The sequence below is a fragment of the Suricata suricatta genome, chromosome 10, assembly GCF_006229205.1.
Source record: "Suricata suricatta isolate VVHF042 chromosome 10, meerkat_22Aug2017_6uvM2_HiC, whole genome shotgun sequence".
NCBI classification, from domain to species: Eukaryota; Metazoa; Chordata; class Mammalia; order Carnivora; family Herpestidae; genus Suricata; species Suricata suricatta.
This window is the reverse complement of record NC_043709.1, coordinates 67,183,337-67,200,901: the sequence shown is the minus strand read 5'-3', so window position 1 is coordinate 67,200,901 and position 17,565 is coordinate 67,183,337. Positions and strand designations below refer to the sequence as shown.

The window sequence follows — 17,565 nt, the reverse complement described above, 5'->3', positions numbered from 1 at the left end:
ACTTAACCAAAATTTGTAGCATTTACATTGTTAGAGCTAATATGCTGGAGTTTATTGTATGTAATATGAAATCTAATAAATGCTTAAACAGTTTCTAAAGTATAACGGAGTATGGTATTTGTAAAATAATTCTCTGTTGTGTTTTAGTCTCTTTAAACTTTAAAGAGATTCTTAGATGACTCTCATTGCAGGTAGGGAATTGCAAATTAACTCTGTTAAACTTGAAACAAATTATTAAAAGTCGTCAGTACAGTTGAATGATTTGATTTAGAAATATAAACAGCAAAATTTTCAAAATTGTTTTAAATGAACTGAATTGTTGAAATGAACTGAACGTAAGATTTGCCTGTACGATTTTGTTTGGTATTTCTGTATATCCACCTGGGGCTTTTATATTAGGAGATCGAGTTTTCTGATTTTAAAGAATATCCAAATGTCAGAAAATTTCTACCAAATTTTGTTTTTTGTAGGTGGTTTCAGACACCCTCACAGGTTTTCTACCATGCAGCAACTGAACATGGAGGAAAAGATGTATATCCAGGGCAATGTCTTTGGGAAGGTTGTGAGCCTTTTCAGCGACAGAGGTTTTCTTTTATTACCCACTTACAGGTATACTTTCTTCCTAATACTATTTGGTCAGTAACTCCTCTGGTTGTATTAAAGATCTTGATGCATATTCTTTTACTTCCTCTTTCTCAAAAAGGATAAGCACTGTTCAAAAGATGCCCTGCTCGCAGGATTAAAACAAGATGAACCAGGACAAGCAGGAAGTCAAAAATCTTCTACCAAGTAAGGACCATGAGTTTACTTCCTGTTATACATGCAAAAGGAAAAGTCAGGAAAACTAGGCCAAACACAGTAACAATGAAAGACAACCTCATGCATTGGGAGACCAGAACCTGGGTTCTAGTTGAGCTCTGCCATGACCCAGCTCTCTCCCAATCACTGAAATTCTCTAAGCATCACTTTTCATCTTGGCTAGACCATGTGCTCTGGAGTTGTAATGTTTTGATTCTAATGTGTGGACAAGTCATTAGAAGTAATGACAGATGATATTTGAGAAATGCTTTGTAAACTGGAAATGTGTGTATGGTTCTATGTCCTTTGAGAAAATAGTTGAATCTGTATTTGATAATGGTGAAGGGATTTCTTCTTACAGCTTCTCTCAGGAAAGACCAGGGTGTCATGCAAAGATTGTATGTAAGAGTATACATACCACACTTACTATATGGTTATTCCTTTACCTGTTATTTCATGAACACATACTTGTAATACATGCAGTCAAGTTCTAGTTGGTAATAGATCCCTGTAAGATCCTTATTAAATTTATATAGTATTTATCTCCTATTCTGTTTCTAACTGAGGCCTTTAGTTATAGATTCAGTAACCTGAATAACATGTTTAACTTTCAAAAATGTGAAGATAAGGCTCAGTTGGATGGCTCAGTCAGTTAAGTGTTCGACTGACTCTTGATTTCAGCTCAGGTCATGATCTCAGTTCTTGAGCCTGCTTCAGGCTCTGTACTGACAGTGCTGAGCCTGCTTGGGTTTCTCTCTCTCCTGTCTGCCCCTTCCTCCCTCACTCATATGCTCTCTCTCCCCAAAATTAATTAATAAACATTTTTAAGAATGTGAAGATTAATTAATTTGTCACCATTTATTGAGATGCTGCTATGTCCTGGGCATTGTGTCAGACGTACAGAATTCTTAAGGACAAGATCTAGTCTATAACTTCACAGAACTGAAATTCTAGAAGAAGAACTAGAAGTATAGAAATGCAGAAACTACTTACGTACTTTTATTCATTCCATCACTACTTAGTGAGGACCTACTATGTGTTAGGCACTAAGGTATGATATGAGGCATATGTGACCAAGGTATGTTCTGCCAGTCAGTATCTAGAAACCCAGTGAGAGGTAGAAGTGGTTCTTATATCTAAAATGAGGACATGCCCAAGACCCGGAGAGCCCCCCTACATCAATAAATCAATGTAGGAAACCAAGGAAGGCTTTCTGGTAGAAAGTGAATCCATTGAGACTCAAAGAATGAGGAGTGAGTAGTAAGCGTAGAGTCTCATAAGCCGTAATCATGAGTTTGGGTTTTATCCTAAAGGCAAGGGAAAGTCATTTTTCTGCCGAGTATATTTTACTATAATTTTCACTTACATAATTAATCTGTGTATATTATGTAGTGTATAAGAATATGTTAGAATACGTTTGGTTTTGCTTAATTTTGGAGGAAGTGATATTTAATATATCAGTTACAATCAATCAAAAATATTTGTCACTTAGACCTAAAATCCAATAACAGTTGTATTCATATATCGATATTATCTGTAGACATAAGTATAGATATGGATACTTACTGGCTGACACTTTTAAGATGGCTTTTATATGAACTTATTTAATATTCTGAATTAGTTCACTCATATTTAAAAGTGCCAGGGCACCTGGGTGGCTCAGTTGGTTTAAGCATCTGACTCTTTGATTTTAGCTGACATCATGATCACACAGTTTGTGGGTTTGACCCCCATCTTAGGCCCCGTGCTGACAGTGCAGAGCCTGCTTGAGATTGCCTCTCTCTGCCCCTCCCTTGCTCTCTCTTGCTCTCTCTCTATCTCTCTCAAAAAAATAAATAAAAAGAAAAGTGCCAAAAATACCCAACACTACAGATGTGAAACCTGAAGCACAGAAGAGCAAACTGAAATTTTTAGAGTCACACATGGAGTTACAGTGTCAGAAATAGAGTTTCCTCATGTGTGAGCCATTGCTCTTTCCACCATTGCCTCACAAAATTGCCATAGGTAGTGATGCAGCTTGGCCAAGGACATCTGGCATAGTTTGAATCTTTTATATCAAACCTACCCCTGCAGTCCCTCCATTCTCTGTCTTTCATAAAAGACAGTAGAAATATGCTGAAAGGATTGACTGAAATGATCAAACAATGATGAAACAAAGTACTAGTGTAAAATGTAGTATTTAGCATAATTTCTTATTACTGTCATGTTAGGTTATCTTTTCCTGGATGACCTATACCTCTATCAATACATTCTTAAGGTGATATCACTGTACTCTTAGGTACTTTTTAGTAAAAAATAACTTGCAACTCAAATTGTAGACTATTTTCTTTCAAACCAAGCTCAAAATGTGAACTCCATAGCTTTGATACTGTGTTGTATTGATTTTGATTGTGTGTTTACCAGCACAGTAACTTTAAAGATGGACTGCACTAGAACATCTGTTGTTTGCTTTAAAATTGATAGACTGGAAAATAAAAGACTGGAAACCTCACCCTGATACTGAGAGCCCCTTTGCCTGGGCTGACACAAAGTAAAAGTTAACGCTGGGCCATGGGAGCTTGTGTTTATCTGGTCTCCGTTTTCAAAGTAACCCCCGTGAGGTTGACAGGTTGCTCATCCTTGTCAGTCCGTCTGCAGGATCATGTTAACAATCTGTCTCTCTCCTTAATGTAGGCAGCCTGCTGTAGGGGGCACCAGCTCGACTCCTAGAGCACAAAAGGCCATTGTGAATCATCCCAGTGCTGCCCTTATGGCCCTTAGGAGAGGATCAAGAAACCTTGTCTTTCGAGATTTTACAGTAAGCAAATCTTGAAAGCCTTATCTGTAAAGGTGTGAGCACGTATGATTTAGATCTTTATTCTTTTCTTTTCCTTTCTTTTTAAGGATGAAAAAGAGGGACCAATAACTAAACACATCCGACTAACAGCTGCCTTAATATTAAAAAATATTGGTAAATATTCAGAATGTGGTCGCAGGTGAGTAATATGTTTTCCATAGCCAAAGTGAATTTAGATCATTTTACTTTTACATGTAAGTTAATAAAACTAGATAACTGTGTTTTTATTCACTGTTTTTCTCATCAGTTTTGTGACTATGTCCAAAAGCTTATGCCAACATCAGGCCATCATGATTTTAAAAGCCAAAAACATAGGGGCACCTGGGTGGCTCAGTTGGGCATCCAACCCTTGATTTAACTCAGGTCATGATCTCGGGGTTCGTGGATTCAAGCCCCACATCTGGCTCTGCTCTGCCAGTGCAGATTGGGATTCTCTGTTTCTCCCTCTCTCTGCCCCTCCCCTGCTCATACTATCTTTCTCAAAATAAATAATCTTAAAAAAAAAAAAAAGCCAAAAAAGTAGAAGTTTAAACAGCCAAAAAGTGATCTTTTAATTTGTTTTATTAGGTTAATTTTCTTGCTGGCCATAGAATTTAGCAAAAAGTAGATTTGCTAAAGAAACCTTAGGAGTTTATTTGAGGGGTGGGGGGAGTCACTTGGAAAGTGAATGTGTGTCATTTGAATCCTATGGAATTAGGATAGAATTTAGTTTGGTAATTGCCATTTTAATGAAGCCATCAAAGTCATAGATATTGCTAAGATTGACTATAATGCTCTGAAGTTTAAAACTTGCTTTCTCATGAACTTAAGAGAAAACTCAGTATTCTATAGATCTGTAGAAACTAGAATCAATAACTCTAATCCTGAGAGAGCAGATGTGGAATGTTCTGTGGTGCCTTTTGCACTTTGTCTCCCTTGAAGCTTGTCTGTAATTTTCTAGCCTTCCTTCTGCGTCTTCAACTGACTCCAGCTCTTTTCCTGAGAAGTTGTCCTCTGAGGCACCTTGCCTTTTAGCAAGGGACTTTCTCTCGGAGTTTCTCTCCTCTTAGATACTTTCAGTTCTATCTCCTAAATATATCCTGAATCTACGTTAGTTCTCCCCAACCCCCGCATTTTGACCTTGTTTTAGTTCTTTTATATTTCTTGCAGTAACCATCCAACTGGATTTTCCCAATGTAAAAACTGTTATCAATTACAAAAGAAAAAGCAATGAATTTGAGTACATCAAACTTGTGTAAATTAAAGATGAAAAAGCTTAAAACTGAAGTTTAAAAAACAGTATTTGCCAGGCCAGAGTTACTATGTTTTAGTGTATACAGTGTTCTCACAGATGAAAAAGAAGAATTGTGAACATTGAAAAAGAAAAATAAGCAAAATTTTTCAGAAAAAAAGGAATATGAAGGTTTAGTAACCATTATAGGAACACCAGCATCTTCTTCGTTTGTAACGTGCTTTCTTCCTACCTCTCTCACTGTATTTCCCGCTCCCTTTTTGCCCAATAGCCTACATTTCGGTTTCTGCCCAGCTGAGCCACGTGCAGGTTCCTAATTGTGCTAGACGCTTTCACGTTACACTTTTGTACCTTTTGTTCCAATACTTACCTTGTGCTGCTGGCCTGTTGATGATCTGGAAGCCCTTCATGGTTCAGTTCAGATGGCAGCCTCTGTGTGCTGCCTCCCGCGCCATGTCCCTTCCCCGCGGTGCCTGGTCTTCTCTGTTGTGTAACTGTCTCCTAACATCTAATCTTGTTTTGTAAATAGTTTCCATATGGCTTTTTTCACCTATTGACCTATGTGTAGACTTTCTCTGATTAATCTTTGTAGCCTGGACAGCTACAAAGTACTCAACCTGTGATAGATAGTCTCAACTTTCTATTCGTCGTTAGGATTCAACTCAGGGGTTACCTCTTCCTTTCCTGACATCTTTCTCACTAGCCCATCTCTGACCTGGGGTGCCCTGGGTACTCCCTGCCACTTCACACATTGCAATTTACCACCTTAGATGGTGAGATCTTTGAAAGCAGGGATTGAATATTGATTTTCATTTTTGTGTCCTCTGTGCCTACTGTAGTGTTTGGAATGTAATAGCAATTTAATAAGTATTTGATTGATAGACAGTTGGAAGGAAAGAAGTCTCACAAATCCATTCTTTTCTAGAGTTCTGAACTAGAATTTGTGTAGACAATTAGAATTCTAAAAGTAAATTTTATGAGCGCTTGAGTGGCTCATTCGGTTAAGTGTCCAACTTTTGACTTCAGCTCAGTTCATGATCTCACGGTTCATGAGTTTGAGTCCCACATCAGGCTCTGCATTAACAACACAGAGTCTGCTTGGGGTTCTTTTTCTCTTTCTCCTTTCCTTTCTCTCTTTCTCTCTCTCTCTCCCTCTCTCTCTGCACCTCCCCTGCTGTCTCACCCTCTCAAATAAACTTTAAAATAAATAAATAAAAGCAAATGTTGTAACTTGGCATTTTACCTCATTCAAATTGCACATTCTTAGGCTTATATCAGAGCCATTTTGGCTAGATCTAATACTATTGAGCCAAAAGTTTTCATTTTGCTGTTTTTGTTTTGTTGTTGATTTTGTTCTTTTCTGTGTAATTTTGAACTTTCTAAACGTCTTCTGGCATCGTCAGTGACTGTGACCTTAGAAAAGCAGAATCCATTAAATTCTTACCGTTCTCCGTCCCAGTCCAGGTTGAATGTCAGAAGCTCATTCACACATCTCCAGTGATGTGGAGTTTGGCTTAGCAAGAATATGGACAGAATCTGGCAAAATCTATATATGTGAAAAAGAGAGTGTAGGAAATCAGCTGCAAAAGATAATTCTCTGTTGAGATTTCCCATCTCTGGTGGAATAAGTAACAGGGTATGATTTTTTTAGACTAAAGCCAGCTATGTTTGCAATAAAAAAAAAATTGCAGGTTGATAGGAAGATATGTGGAAATTTACTTTCATTCTTGTACAGTATACAGAACAGTATGAAATGTCAACGTTTTTAAATTTGAAATGCAGAATCTAATTGTTGAAATAATGTAAAATGTTTAAATGAGTTTATCTCCATTCTTGTTTTTTTTTAATTTTTTTAAATGTTTATTCCTGAGAGAGAGAGAGAGAGAGAGAGAGAGAGAGAGAGCATGAGCAGGGGAGGGGCAGAGAGAGAGGGAGACACAGAATCCGAAGCAGGCTCCAGGCTCTGAGCTGTCAGCACAGAGCCCAGTGCAGGGCTCAAACTCATGAACTGAGAGATCATGACCTGAGCTAAGGTCGGACGCCCAACCTACTGAGGCACGTGGGTGCCCCCACTTTATCTCCATTCTGATAAATTTTGAGCTCTGGAGAATTGCAGTATATATCTCTTCCTTTTGATTCATATACCTTTATCAATACAATACATGGGTCTGCTCTTATTTAAAAACCAAATGATACTTTTCTATATACTAATAATGAAGTGAAAAAAGAATAATTCCATTTACAGTATATCAATCAGATAAAATACTTAGGAATCATATTAACTAAGGAGATGGAAGACTTGTATACTGAAAGCCAGAAAACATTGCTGAAAGAAATTAAAGCAGACATAAATCGAAAGACATTGTGTTCATGAACTGGAAGACTTCATATAGTTAAGATGTCAGTACTGCCCACAGCAATCTGTACATACAGTGAAGTCCCATTCAAAATCCCAATAATCCTCTTTTACAGAAATAGGAAAATCCATTCTAAAATTCATATGGGATCTCATGGAACCCTGAAGAGTCAAAACTATCTTGAAAAAGAACAAAGTTGGAGGACCCACACTGTCTGATTTCAGAATTTACAACAAATCTATAGTAATCAAAACAGTATATTACTGGCATAAAGATAGACATTATAATCAGTCAGTAGAAATGAACAGAGCCCAGACAGAAGTCCTGCATATATGGTAAAATGATTTGTATTAAGGTGCCAGTTCTCCTTTCAATAAGAAAAAGACAGATGGAGCTGGGAAAACTGGATATTCACATAAAAAAGAACAAAATTGAACCCTTACCTAACACCCTGTACAGAAATTAACTCAACATGGATCAAAGACCTAGAAATAAGAGCTAACACTGTAAAGTTCTTAAAACATCTGAGGAAACTTCATGACGTTGGATTTGGCAGTGATTTGTTGGACATGATGCCAAAAATGCAGGCAACAAAATGAAAAATAAATTGAACTTCATCAAAATTAGGAACTTGGGCACCAGTGGACATTATTAACAGAATGGCAGAAAATAATTGCAAATTACATATCTGATAAAGCAGTTAAAAGCTATAATGTATAACAGACTCCTAAACTCAACAACATAAAACAGTTTGACTTTAAAAATGGGCAGGGACAGCTGGGTGGCTCAGTCATTTAAGCCTCCAACTGTTGATTTCAGCTCAGGTCATGATCTCAGAGTTTGTTAGTTCAAGCCCCATGTAGAATCCCTGCTTGGGTTTCTCTTTCTCTTCCTCTCTCTCTGTCCTTCCCCTACTTGTGTGCACACTGTCTCTCTCTCTCAAAATAAACAAACTTAGCAAAAAAATATAAAATAAAATAAAATAAAAATTACTCAAAGGACTTGAAGACATGTCACCAAAGAACATAAATGGCCAGTAAGCACATGGAAAGATGTTGAACATTATTGATTATTAGAGAAGCACAAATAAAAACCATGATGAGATGTCACTTCATAGTTACTAGAGTGTTTATTATTTAGGGGCTCAGTTGATTAAGTATCTGACTCTTGATTTAGGCTAAGGTCATGATCCTGGGGTCATGGGATCAAGCCCCGCACTGGGCTCCATACTAAGGATGGAGCCTACTTAAGATTCTCTCACGTTGCCTCTGCCCCTCTCCCCAGCTCGTGCGCATATGTGCACACACGCTTACTCTCTTGCTGTCTTGCTCTCTCTTGCTTTAAAAAAAAGAAAACGAGTGTTAACATAGGTGTGGAGAAATTGGAACCCCTGTAGATTGCTGATAGAAATATAAAATGGTATAGCCACTGTGGAAAATAATATTTTAGTTCTTCCAAGAATTAAATATAGGCTTGCTATTTGATCCAACAATTCCACTTCTGGGTGTATACACAAAAGAAAGTAGAGAATTCAAACAACTACAAAGGAGTTTGGGGGGGGCGGGGAATGACTGCTAATGGGTATTAGGTTTCTTTTTGGAATGATGAAAATATTTTAAAAGTGTGGTGATGGTAGCACAATTCTGTGAATATTCTAAAAGCCACCAAATCGTACACTTAACTGGGTGAATTATATAGTATATGAATTATATCAGTAAAGCTATAAAAATTAATTTTGAAAAATTAAATGGTAATATAAAGCTTATAATGGAATATAGTAGTCCCCTACTTCACTCTTCCTCCCGACCTTCAACAGGGAGCTTTCAACAGTTTGAACATTTTTTTTTGGTATTTGCCTCCATATTTCTAAATATTTTTGTTACTATTTCTTGATTTACCTGTTTTACACATTAACTATTGACACTCTTTTAAAGAATTGAATACTCTCTTTCTCCTGCTTTTCCTTTCCTGATAATATTGTTATATCACAGTTCGGGGTTAAATCTTAAATCAGATATTATCAGATTTATGCTCATCCAAATGCTACTATTATTAAAGTTTTCTTTCTTTGTATTTCTGGGGCTGATGATTACCTTGCTTTTTGTTTAGCTTTTTATGGACCTAATGGTGATTTCTCCATATATTTCAATATTTCTCAAGGCCATATACTATCCAGATACCCAGACACAGTTGTTACACCTCTCTCGTCATTGCATTTTTTCCCCTTGCGGTCTAGACAGCTTGTTTTCTAGGCCTTATGCACAGCCATTCTCAGGAATTCCTTCAGTATTGAATCCCTTTGTCTTGTATTTAAATTATTTCCTTTATTCGATTTACTCATTCATCATGCTAAGTCATATCCTCCAATAAATGTAAAGCCCCACAGGTCTGAAATGTCTTTATTCTGACTCATGAAAGTTTGGCTAGATACAGAATTCCAGATTAAAAAGGGGTGGGTTTTTTGGTTTGTTTTTTTGTTTCTTTACAAGTCTGTGAGGTCATTGCCTGATGTCTTCTAGCAGGCAGCTTTGCTCTTAAGAAGTCTGTAATTTTTGGCTCCTACTCCTGTGTTTGTGATCTATTTTCTCTCCTAGAAGGGTTCAGGATTTTTTTTTCCCCTTTAATTTCTGATATTCTGAAATTCTGTGATGTTGTGTGTTAGTGTAGGTGTTTTGTTGTTGTGATCATTGAAGTGGGCATATCATTTCAGTGAATCCTTTCAATCAAGAGATGTCCTTCAAAATGGGAATTTTTCTTGACTGTCTCTTTTTATATTCCTTGCCAACCATGGACTTTGTTCTCCCTTTCTAAACTGTATTTTGGATGCTAGACCCTCACAGATTGATCCTCTGATTTTCTTTTCTCTCTTAGCTTTCATTCCTGGGAATTTTCGTTGACTTTATCATCAAATCTATTGAATTTTTACTCAGGCTATCCTGCGTTCATTTCTTTCTTTTTTTTTTTTTTAATAGTTTATTACCAAGTTGGTTTCCATAAGAGCTCTTTTGGAGTGCCAGTGTTGCTGTTTTACAACACCCTGTTCGTGTTGAATACAGTGCCTTCTCATCTCTCTGAGGATATTAATGCTAGGATTTTTAAATTTTTTCTGTTTCCTCCAAATTCTTCAAATGTGGGACACCTCGGTGGCTCAGTCTGTTGAGCAGCCAACTCTTGTTTTCAGCTCGGGCTCAGGTCCTGGGACCGAGTCCTGCCCTGGGCTCTGCACTGAGTGTGGAGCCTGCTTGGGATTCTCTCTCTCTCTCTCTCTCTCTCTCTCTCTTGCTCGCTCGCACACACGCGCACACACACACACACTATATAAATTCCTCAAATAAGTATTTGGGCTTTATTTTTTATAGTAAGAATAAAATACCCACATACTAATTGGAGCTCTGAGTGTGAGTATGTGATCTCCACTTGTGGTGATTCCCATTTTTGGTGGTCCCGGATGATCCAGTTGTTTTTAGAAGCTCTTCAAATAACAGTCTCTAGAGAGAGATTTTGTTTCTCCAGGAAAGAAACTCTGATTTTCTTGCCTTTGGAAGTAGGCAGTTTGGAGGATGGTCAGTGTGAAAGCCTGTGTTCTGGAAATGGAACAGGAGAGGGGAGCCAGGAGGACCCCATTTTTGTCCAGTTGATCCCTCACCCCTGTAGTCCTAAGCTTTTCCGGTTTAGTTTTTTCAGAAAATTTTCTTTAGGTCATTTTGGTACTATTTTGGGAGGGAAAGGAGAAAAATCTCTGTTCAAACTGCTAAGTGTCTTAAATTGTGTTGACTAATGCTACTTACAAATTACTTTTGTTATCTATTATGTGTATTAAAGTGACACAATGTTTATCCTTTGTTAAACATATCAAAATAAACCTTGAAATTGAAATATTTTATACAACAAAATGGGCATATTTTGTTTATCTAGTGGGTGCTTATTTCTTTAAAACCCCAGAAAGTAACAGATATTCATTTATATCAAAAATAAAATTGTTACAGGGCAGCTGGCTGGCTCAGTTGGTGGAGCATGTGACTCTTGATCTTGAGATTGTGGGTTTGAGCCTCTATGTTGGATGTAGAGATTACTTAAAAAAAATAGCATCTTAAAAAAAAATGAAATTGTTACCTTAAAGTCATGCTGGTGATTTAAATTTAGTCTAAATTTTATCCACGTGACATAAAAATAATACTTTTGGGGCACCTTTGTGGCTCAGTTAAGTGTCTGACCTCAGCTCAGGTCATGATCTTGCAGTTTGTGGGTTTTAGCTCCGCATCAGGCTGTCTGCTTTCAGCATGGAGCCTGCTTTGGACCCTCTGTCCCTGTCTCTCTCTCTTTCTGCCCCTTCCCTGCTCACATGCTCTTTCTCAAAAATCAACTATAAAAAAAAGTAAAATATTTTTTTAAATGACACAATTTAAAAAATATATTTTTAAATACAATTTTTAAACTGTCAATTTGGAAAAAATTGTAATTGGTGAAATTTTTGAAAGTTTTTTTTCTTTATCAAAATGTTCACTAATGTAGGAGGAAAAGACTTTGAACCCGCTTTATTAGTTTTTATTTTTGAAGTAAGTATTAGTTTCAGGTATATAATAACATGATTGAGCAGTTCTATACATTACTCAGTGGTCATCAATATAAGTGTATTTTTCATCCATTGTACTATTTCACTCATATCCTCCCTCACTCCCTGCTAGCAACCACCAGTTTGTTGTCTGTATTTAAGAGTCTGTTTTTTGTTTGTTCATTTGTTTTGTTTCTTAAATTCCACATGAGTTAAATCATATGGTATTTGTCTTTCTCTGACTTAATTCACTTAGCATTATACCCTCTAGGTCCATCCATATTGTTGCAGATGGCAAGAAATGCCAGTTTATGTGTGCATGTGTGCCCGTGTAGGTGTGTGCGTGTGCACGCACTACGTCTTTGTTATCCATTCATCTATGGATGGTCAGCTGGTTTGCTTCTGTATCATGGCTATTGCAAAAAACGTTACAGGGGCGCCTGGGTGGCTCAGTCGGTTGAGCCTCCGGCTTCGGCTCAGGTCAGATCTCACGTTCGTGGGTTCAAGCCCCATGTCAGGCTCTGTGCTGACAGCTAGCTAAGAGCCTGGAGCCTGCTTCTGGTTCTGTGTCTCCCTCTCTCTCTGCCCCTCCCCCTCTCATGCTCTGTCTCTCTCTGTATCAAAAATAAATAAAACATTAAAAAAAATTTAAAAAAAAAACGTTACAGTAAACATAGGGGTGCATATATTTTTTAAATTAAGTTATTTTAAAATCAAGTTTTATGGGACTTCATTTCTTTTCTGGAAAAAATTGTAGAAATGTCATAATTTATTTAAAAATTTGTTTAGAAGAACCTGGTTGGCTCAGTCGAGGTAAGCGTCCAACTCTTGATTTCAGCTCAGATCATCATCTCATGGTTCGTGATTCGAGCCATGCTGTCAACGCAGAGTCTGAGACTCTCTCCCTTCCGGCTCCTCCTCCACTAGCTTGTGCATGCACACATGTGTTCACTCTCTCAAAATAAATAAACTTAAAAAAAATCTGTTTAACCAGTTTTTGAAATCATACCTAAAATTTTAAAAGTATAAACTTCAATGAATCATCACAGACTGAATCGCCCCCATAACCTAACATCCAGGTTCAGAAATAGACGAAGGGCGCCTAGATGGCTAGGTAGGCTAAGCATCTGACTCCTGATTTTAGCTCAGGTCATGATCTCAGTTCATGAAACTGAGCCCTGCACTGGGTCTTTGCGCTGAGTGCAGGGTCTGCTTAAGATTGTCTGTCTACCCCTCTCCCGCTCTCAAAAATAAATAAATAAATGAACATTAAAAAGAAAATAGAGGAGCAGTGCCATGTAGAACCCCTTTGAGTCCCCACCTGTCTTTACTCCATTTTCTTTGTTGGGATCACTGTTTTGGTGTTACACCATAGCATTTTACCAGATTTTGAACTTTGTATAAGTAGAATCGTGTGGTGTGTATTCTTTAGTGTTAGCTTTTTTACTCAGCTTTTTTTTGTGAAATTCATTCATGTTACATGTTGCAGTGCATTATTCATATTCTTACAGTATACGATTCTGTTCTATGAATATACTCAAAGTTGTCTTTTCCATTCTGCCTTTGGTAGTTCTGTATATTGGTGGTTTTCAGTTTGGGGCTGTAAAAATAGTACCACCATGGACATTCTATACATGTTTTGGGCCATGTATGTATATATTTCTGTTGAAGTTTTAAGAATGATTTGTGATTCAAAGGATATTACAACTTGAATACATAAAGCCAGACAATCCCAAAGAGATTTTGTCAGTTTATATTCCCTCCAGCAATATAGGAGAGTCACAGTTGCTCCACATACTTGCCAACATTTTGATATTATAATTTTAATTTTTAATTTTAGCCATTTTGGGGACTGTGTACAGTATGGAAACTACATCAAAGCAAATATCAAAATGGCCAAAAAACATGAAAAAAAAAAAAAGCCTAATTCCTTAGTCCAAGGTTGTTTAAATGAAGGCACTAAGTTCTTGGGTTATTTCAATGCTGGTTGATTTTTTTTTCTGAATTTATTGTGAAATGACATAATTTTGTGGCGAACTACTATATACCAATCACCTAGCCTTTTTTTTTTTAATGTTTACTTATTTGTTTTCAAGAGAGAAAGAGCACAGTGGGGGAGGGTCAGAGAGAAAGGGAGACACAAAACCCTAAGCAGGCTCCAGGCTCTAGGCTGTCAGCACGGAGCCTGATGCGGGGCTCGGATTCACGAACCGTGAGATCATGACCTGAGCCGACGTCGGATGCTTAACTGAGCCACCCAGCCACCCCTCACCTAGCTTTTACCGTTGACTTTTTACTATGCCTTTCTTACCACATAACTGTCCATCCTTTCATTTCTGGCAGATTTTTACTTTTCTCCTTAGCCCTCATCATCACTCTGTTCTTTGCTAGACAGTGTTCCTTTTTAAAATCTTTCTGTATATACACCACCACATCACTATCATAATTTTAGGGGTAGAAAATTTCTTTTTTAAGTTAAAAATTAAAACAAAATAGCTGCTTTTATGGAGTAATGTCACATTCAGATGATAAGCTAAATATTGCCTGCTTTCAATTAATGAAGGGCATAAAACTTTAATCATACCTAGAATATAATTTTTATTTTCTAGTCCTTTCTTAGAAGCAACCATCTTATTCCTCTCCAGCTGTTTCCTGACATTTAATTTTATCTTAATTGGGTCAAAGACACCTAATATGAGATCCAGCCTCTTACCAAGTTAAGTGTATAATACGTGATGGTTGACTGTAGGTACAGTGTTGTGCGTGTATCTCTCAAGCTTATTCACCTTGCTTAACTGAAACTTTACACCCGTTGATCCTCATTTCCATCTTACTCTCAGCCCCTGGCAAACACCATTTCACTCCTTTATTCTGTGAATTTGACAACTCTAGAAACATCTGAATTTTCTAGAAGCATGAATGAAGCTTGAAACAGAATTATGCCTGGCAGTCTCCTATATTTAGAAAGGTACCGTGGAGAAAAATCAGTCAGATGATCTTGCCTAATTCTGCCCCTCCTGTTTAGCTAGAACATCACTTCAGCGTGGGATGCCTCAAAATGTCCTCAAGTTACTCATCTGTAAATTGAACAGGTTAAACTAGTTGTTTTCCATATTCCTCCTTTTCCTACAATATATTAACATTATGGGATGCAGAACTATGTAGTGTTTCTCTAAAAATTTAGAGTTTTGGGAGTGCCTGGGTGGCTCAGTCGGTTAAGCGTCTGACTTTAGCTCATGGTCATGATCTCATCACTCCTGGATTCAAGCCCCATATTGGGCTCTATGCTGACAGCTCAGAGCCTAGAGCCTGCTTCGGATTCTGTGTGTCTCTGTCTCTCTGCCCCTCCCCTGATTGCCCTCTCTCTACCCCCCCCTCTCAAAAATGAATAAACATAAATTTAATTAAAGTAAAAAAATTAAGAGTTTTATCGGCTTTGTTTTTCTGTTTTTAGATTCCACATATTAGTGAAATCATATTTGTTTTTCTTTGACTTACTGTACTTAGCATAGTACCCTCTGTGTCCATCCATTGTTGCTGGAAATGGCAAGAATTCATTCTTTTTTTGTTGTTGTTTTTTTAATGATTGAATACTATTCTATTGTGTAGGTATATACCACATGTTTACCCACTCATCTGTGGATGGACACTTAGGTGCTCCCATACCTTGGCTATTACAAATAATGCTTCAGTAAACATAGTAGTACATGTATCTTTTGAAATTCGCTTTTTCGTTTTCTTTGGGTAAATACTCAATAGTGGGATTACTGGATCATATGACATTTCTATTTGTGAGAAATTTTTTTGAGGAACCTTAAATATTTGGTATAATTCACCAGAGAACCCCTAAGCCTGGTGCTTTCTGTTTGGGGAGGTTATTTTATTTATGATCATTCAATTTCAGTAATAGATCTAGGTCTATTCAGATAGTCTGTTTCATCTAGAGTGTCAAATTTGTGGGCATAGTATTATTCATTCTTTGTTGCCTTTAATGTCCATGGGATTTGTAGAGATCCTTGGTACCTTTCCTTCTTTCATTTCCAATATTATTATTTTATATATATATATACTCTTTTTTCTTAGATAGCATGTCCTAGAGACTCACTGATTTTGTCGGTATTTTTAAAGTATCACCTTAGGGTTTCATTGATTTTCTCTTTTCAGTTTCATTGATTTCTGCTTGAATGTTTTTCTTCTGCTTACTTTGAATTTAATTTGGTCTTCTGTTACTTAGTTTCCTAAGGTTGAAACTTAGATTATTGATTTTAGATCTTCTTTTCTAATAATATGCATTCAAACAATGCTATAGATTTTCCTCAAAGCACTGCTTTCACAGCATTCCACAGATTTTAGTAAGTTGTATTTTTATTTTACTTTAATCTTAAATATTTAAAAAACATTTTTTTAACATTTATGCATTTTTGAGAGCGGGGGGAGGGAGGGAGATTGTGAGTGGGGGCAGAGCAGAGAAGAGAGGGAGACACAGAATCCAAAGCAGGCTCCAGGCTCTGAGCTGTCAGCACAGAGCCCAATGTAGGGCTCGAACCCACGAATGGTGAGAACATGACCTGAGCCGAAGTCGGATGTTTAACTGACTAAGCCACCCAGGCGCCCCAATCTTAAATATTTTTAAAGTTCTTTTGAGATGCCTTCTTTGACCCATGTATAACTTTGTGTTACATCATGTATCCAGGGATTTTCAGATCACTTTTCTTTTATTTCTGGTTTCATTCCGGTTTGGTCTGAGAGCTGAGCACATTACTACCAGCATTCTTTGAACCATCTTGTATATATGTGGCTTTTCAAAGTGTATTAAAAGCAACAGTATATGGATGTGGTAAATACATTTGTTCACTGAAAATCACTATATAGATACAAGGAAATTCTGTCATGCTTAGAAACATCTTTTATCCGTGGAAGTTCATAGTGTATTCCATTCACCAAAGGGTGCCGAACACATTCTCTCAATGAAATAAAACTTAAAATCTTCAGGATTTTAAACTTGTAAAACCGTAAGAAATCATCACTGACCTTGGATACTGACGAACTTCTGTATGTTTTGTTTCCAGATTGTTAAAGAGACATGAAAACAACTTATCAGTGCTAGCCATTAGTAACATGGAAGCTTCCTCCACCCTTGCCAAATGCCTTTATGAACTCAATTTTACCGTTCAGAGTAAAGAACAAGAAAAAGACTCCGAAATGCTGCAGTGAAAAATAATTCCACTTCTGTAGTGGGGACTCAAAGTCAGATACATTTCACATACTGTTACTGAAGAAAGCACCAAGTCTTAATGGAACAGAGACCATAGAATGAATTATTTTATCTCCTCCCATGATGCTGAGAGGAAGCTTCGTATTCTGATCTCTGAGCGAATCCCTTTGTTCTCTGTTTAAAAAAAAAAATCGAAAAAGAAAAAGAACTGCTGTGGGATTGTCAACCAGCTTATCTGCAGGATATCTCTCAGATCTGATAAATCCTGATGGAAACTGGTATGATCAGAATTCAGTACCATCCACATTGGAATATACATGGAATATTGTAAAACCTACATGAGCAGATGAAATAGAAGCATTAAATATTTTTATCTATATCCAAAAAGGAGCACATTTTTATATTTACAAAACCGTTTAAGCTGGTTTGAATAATTAAAAAAAAAAAAATTTCAGCACACCTATACCCCCTGATCTCAGAGGGGGCCACCAATATCTAGCTATGGATTGTGTGTTTTGTTTAGAAATCAGTAGCTTGGTTTTCTTACTTGAGCCAATATATTTTCACTTATTTATT

General features: G+C 37.1%; 1 protein-coding gene across 2 annotated transcripts in view; it reads left to right on the top strand.

Moving 5' to 3' along the window:
* Window positions 1-17,565, top strand: part of ARID2 (AT-rich interaction domain 2) — a 166,560-nt gene that overhangs the window by 148,096 nt on the left and 899 nt on the right. For both annotated transcript variants that reach the window (XM_029953569.1, XM_029953568.1), the window contains 5 exons: window positions 471-609; window positions 704-789; window positions 3,472-3,595; window positions 3,682-3,773; window positions 16,844-17,565. The exon at window positions 16,844-17,565 is cut by the window's right edge and continues 899 nt beyond it. In XM_029953569.1, the coding sequence (XP_029809429.1) occupies window positions 471-609; window positions 704-789; window positions 3,472-3,595; window positions 3,682-3,773; window positions 16,844-16,988 (586 nt within the window). In that variant the 3' untranslated portion in view covers window positions 16,989-17,565. The remainder of the gene's footprint in view (window positions 1-470; window positions 610-703; window positions 790-3,471; window positions 3,596-3,681; window positions 3,774-16,843) is intronic.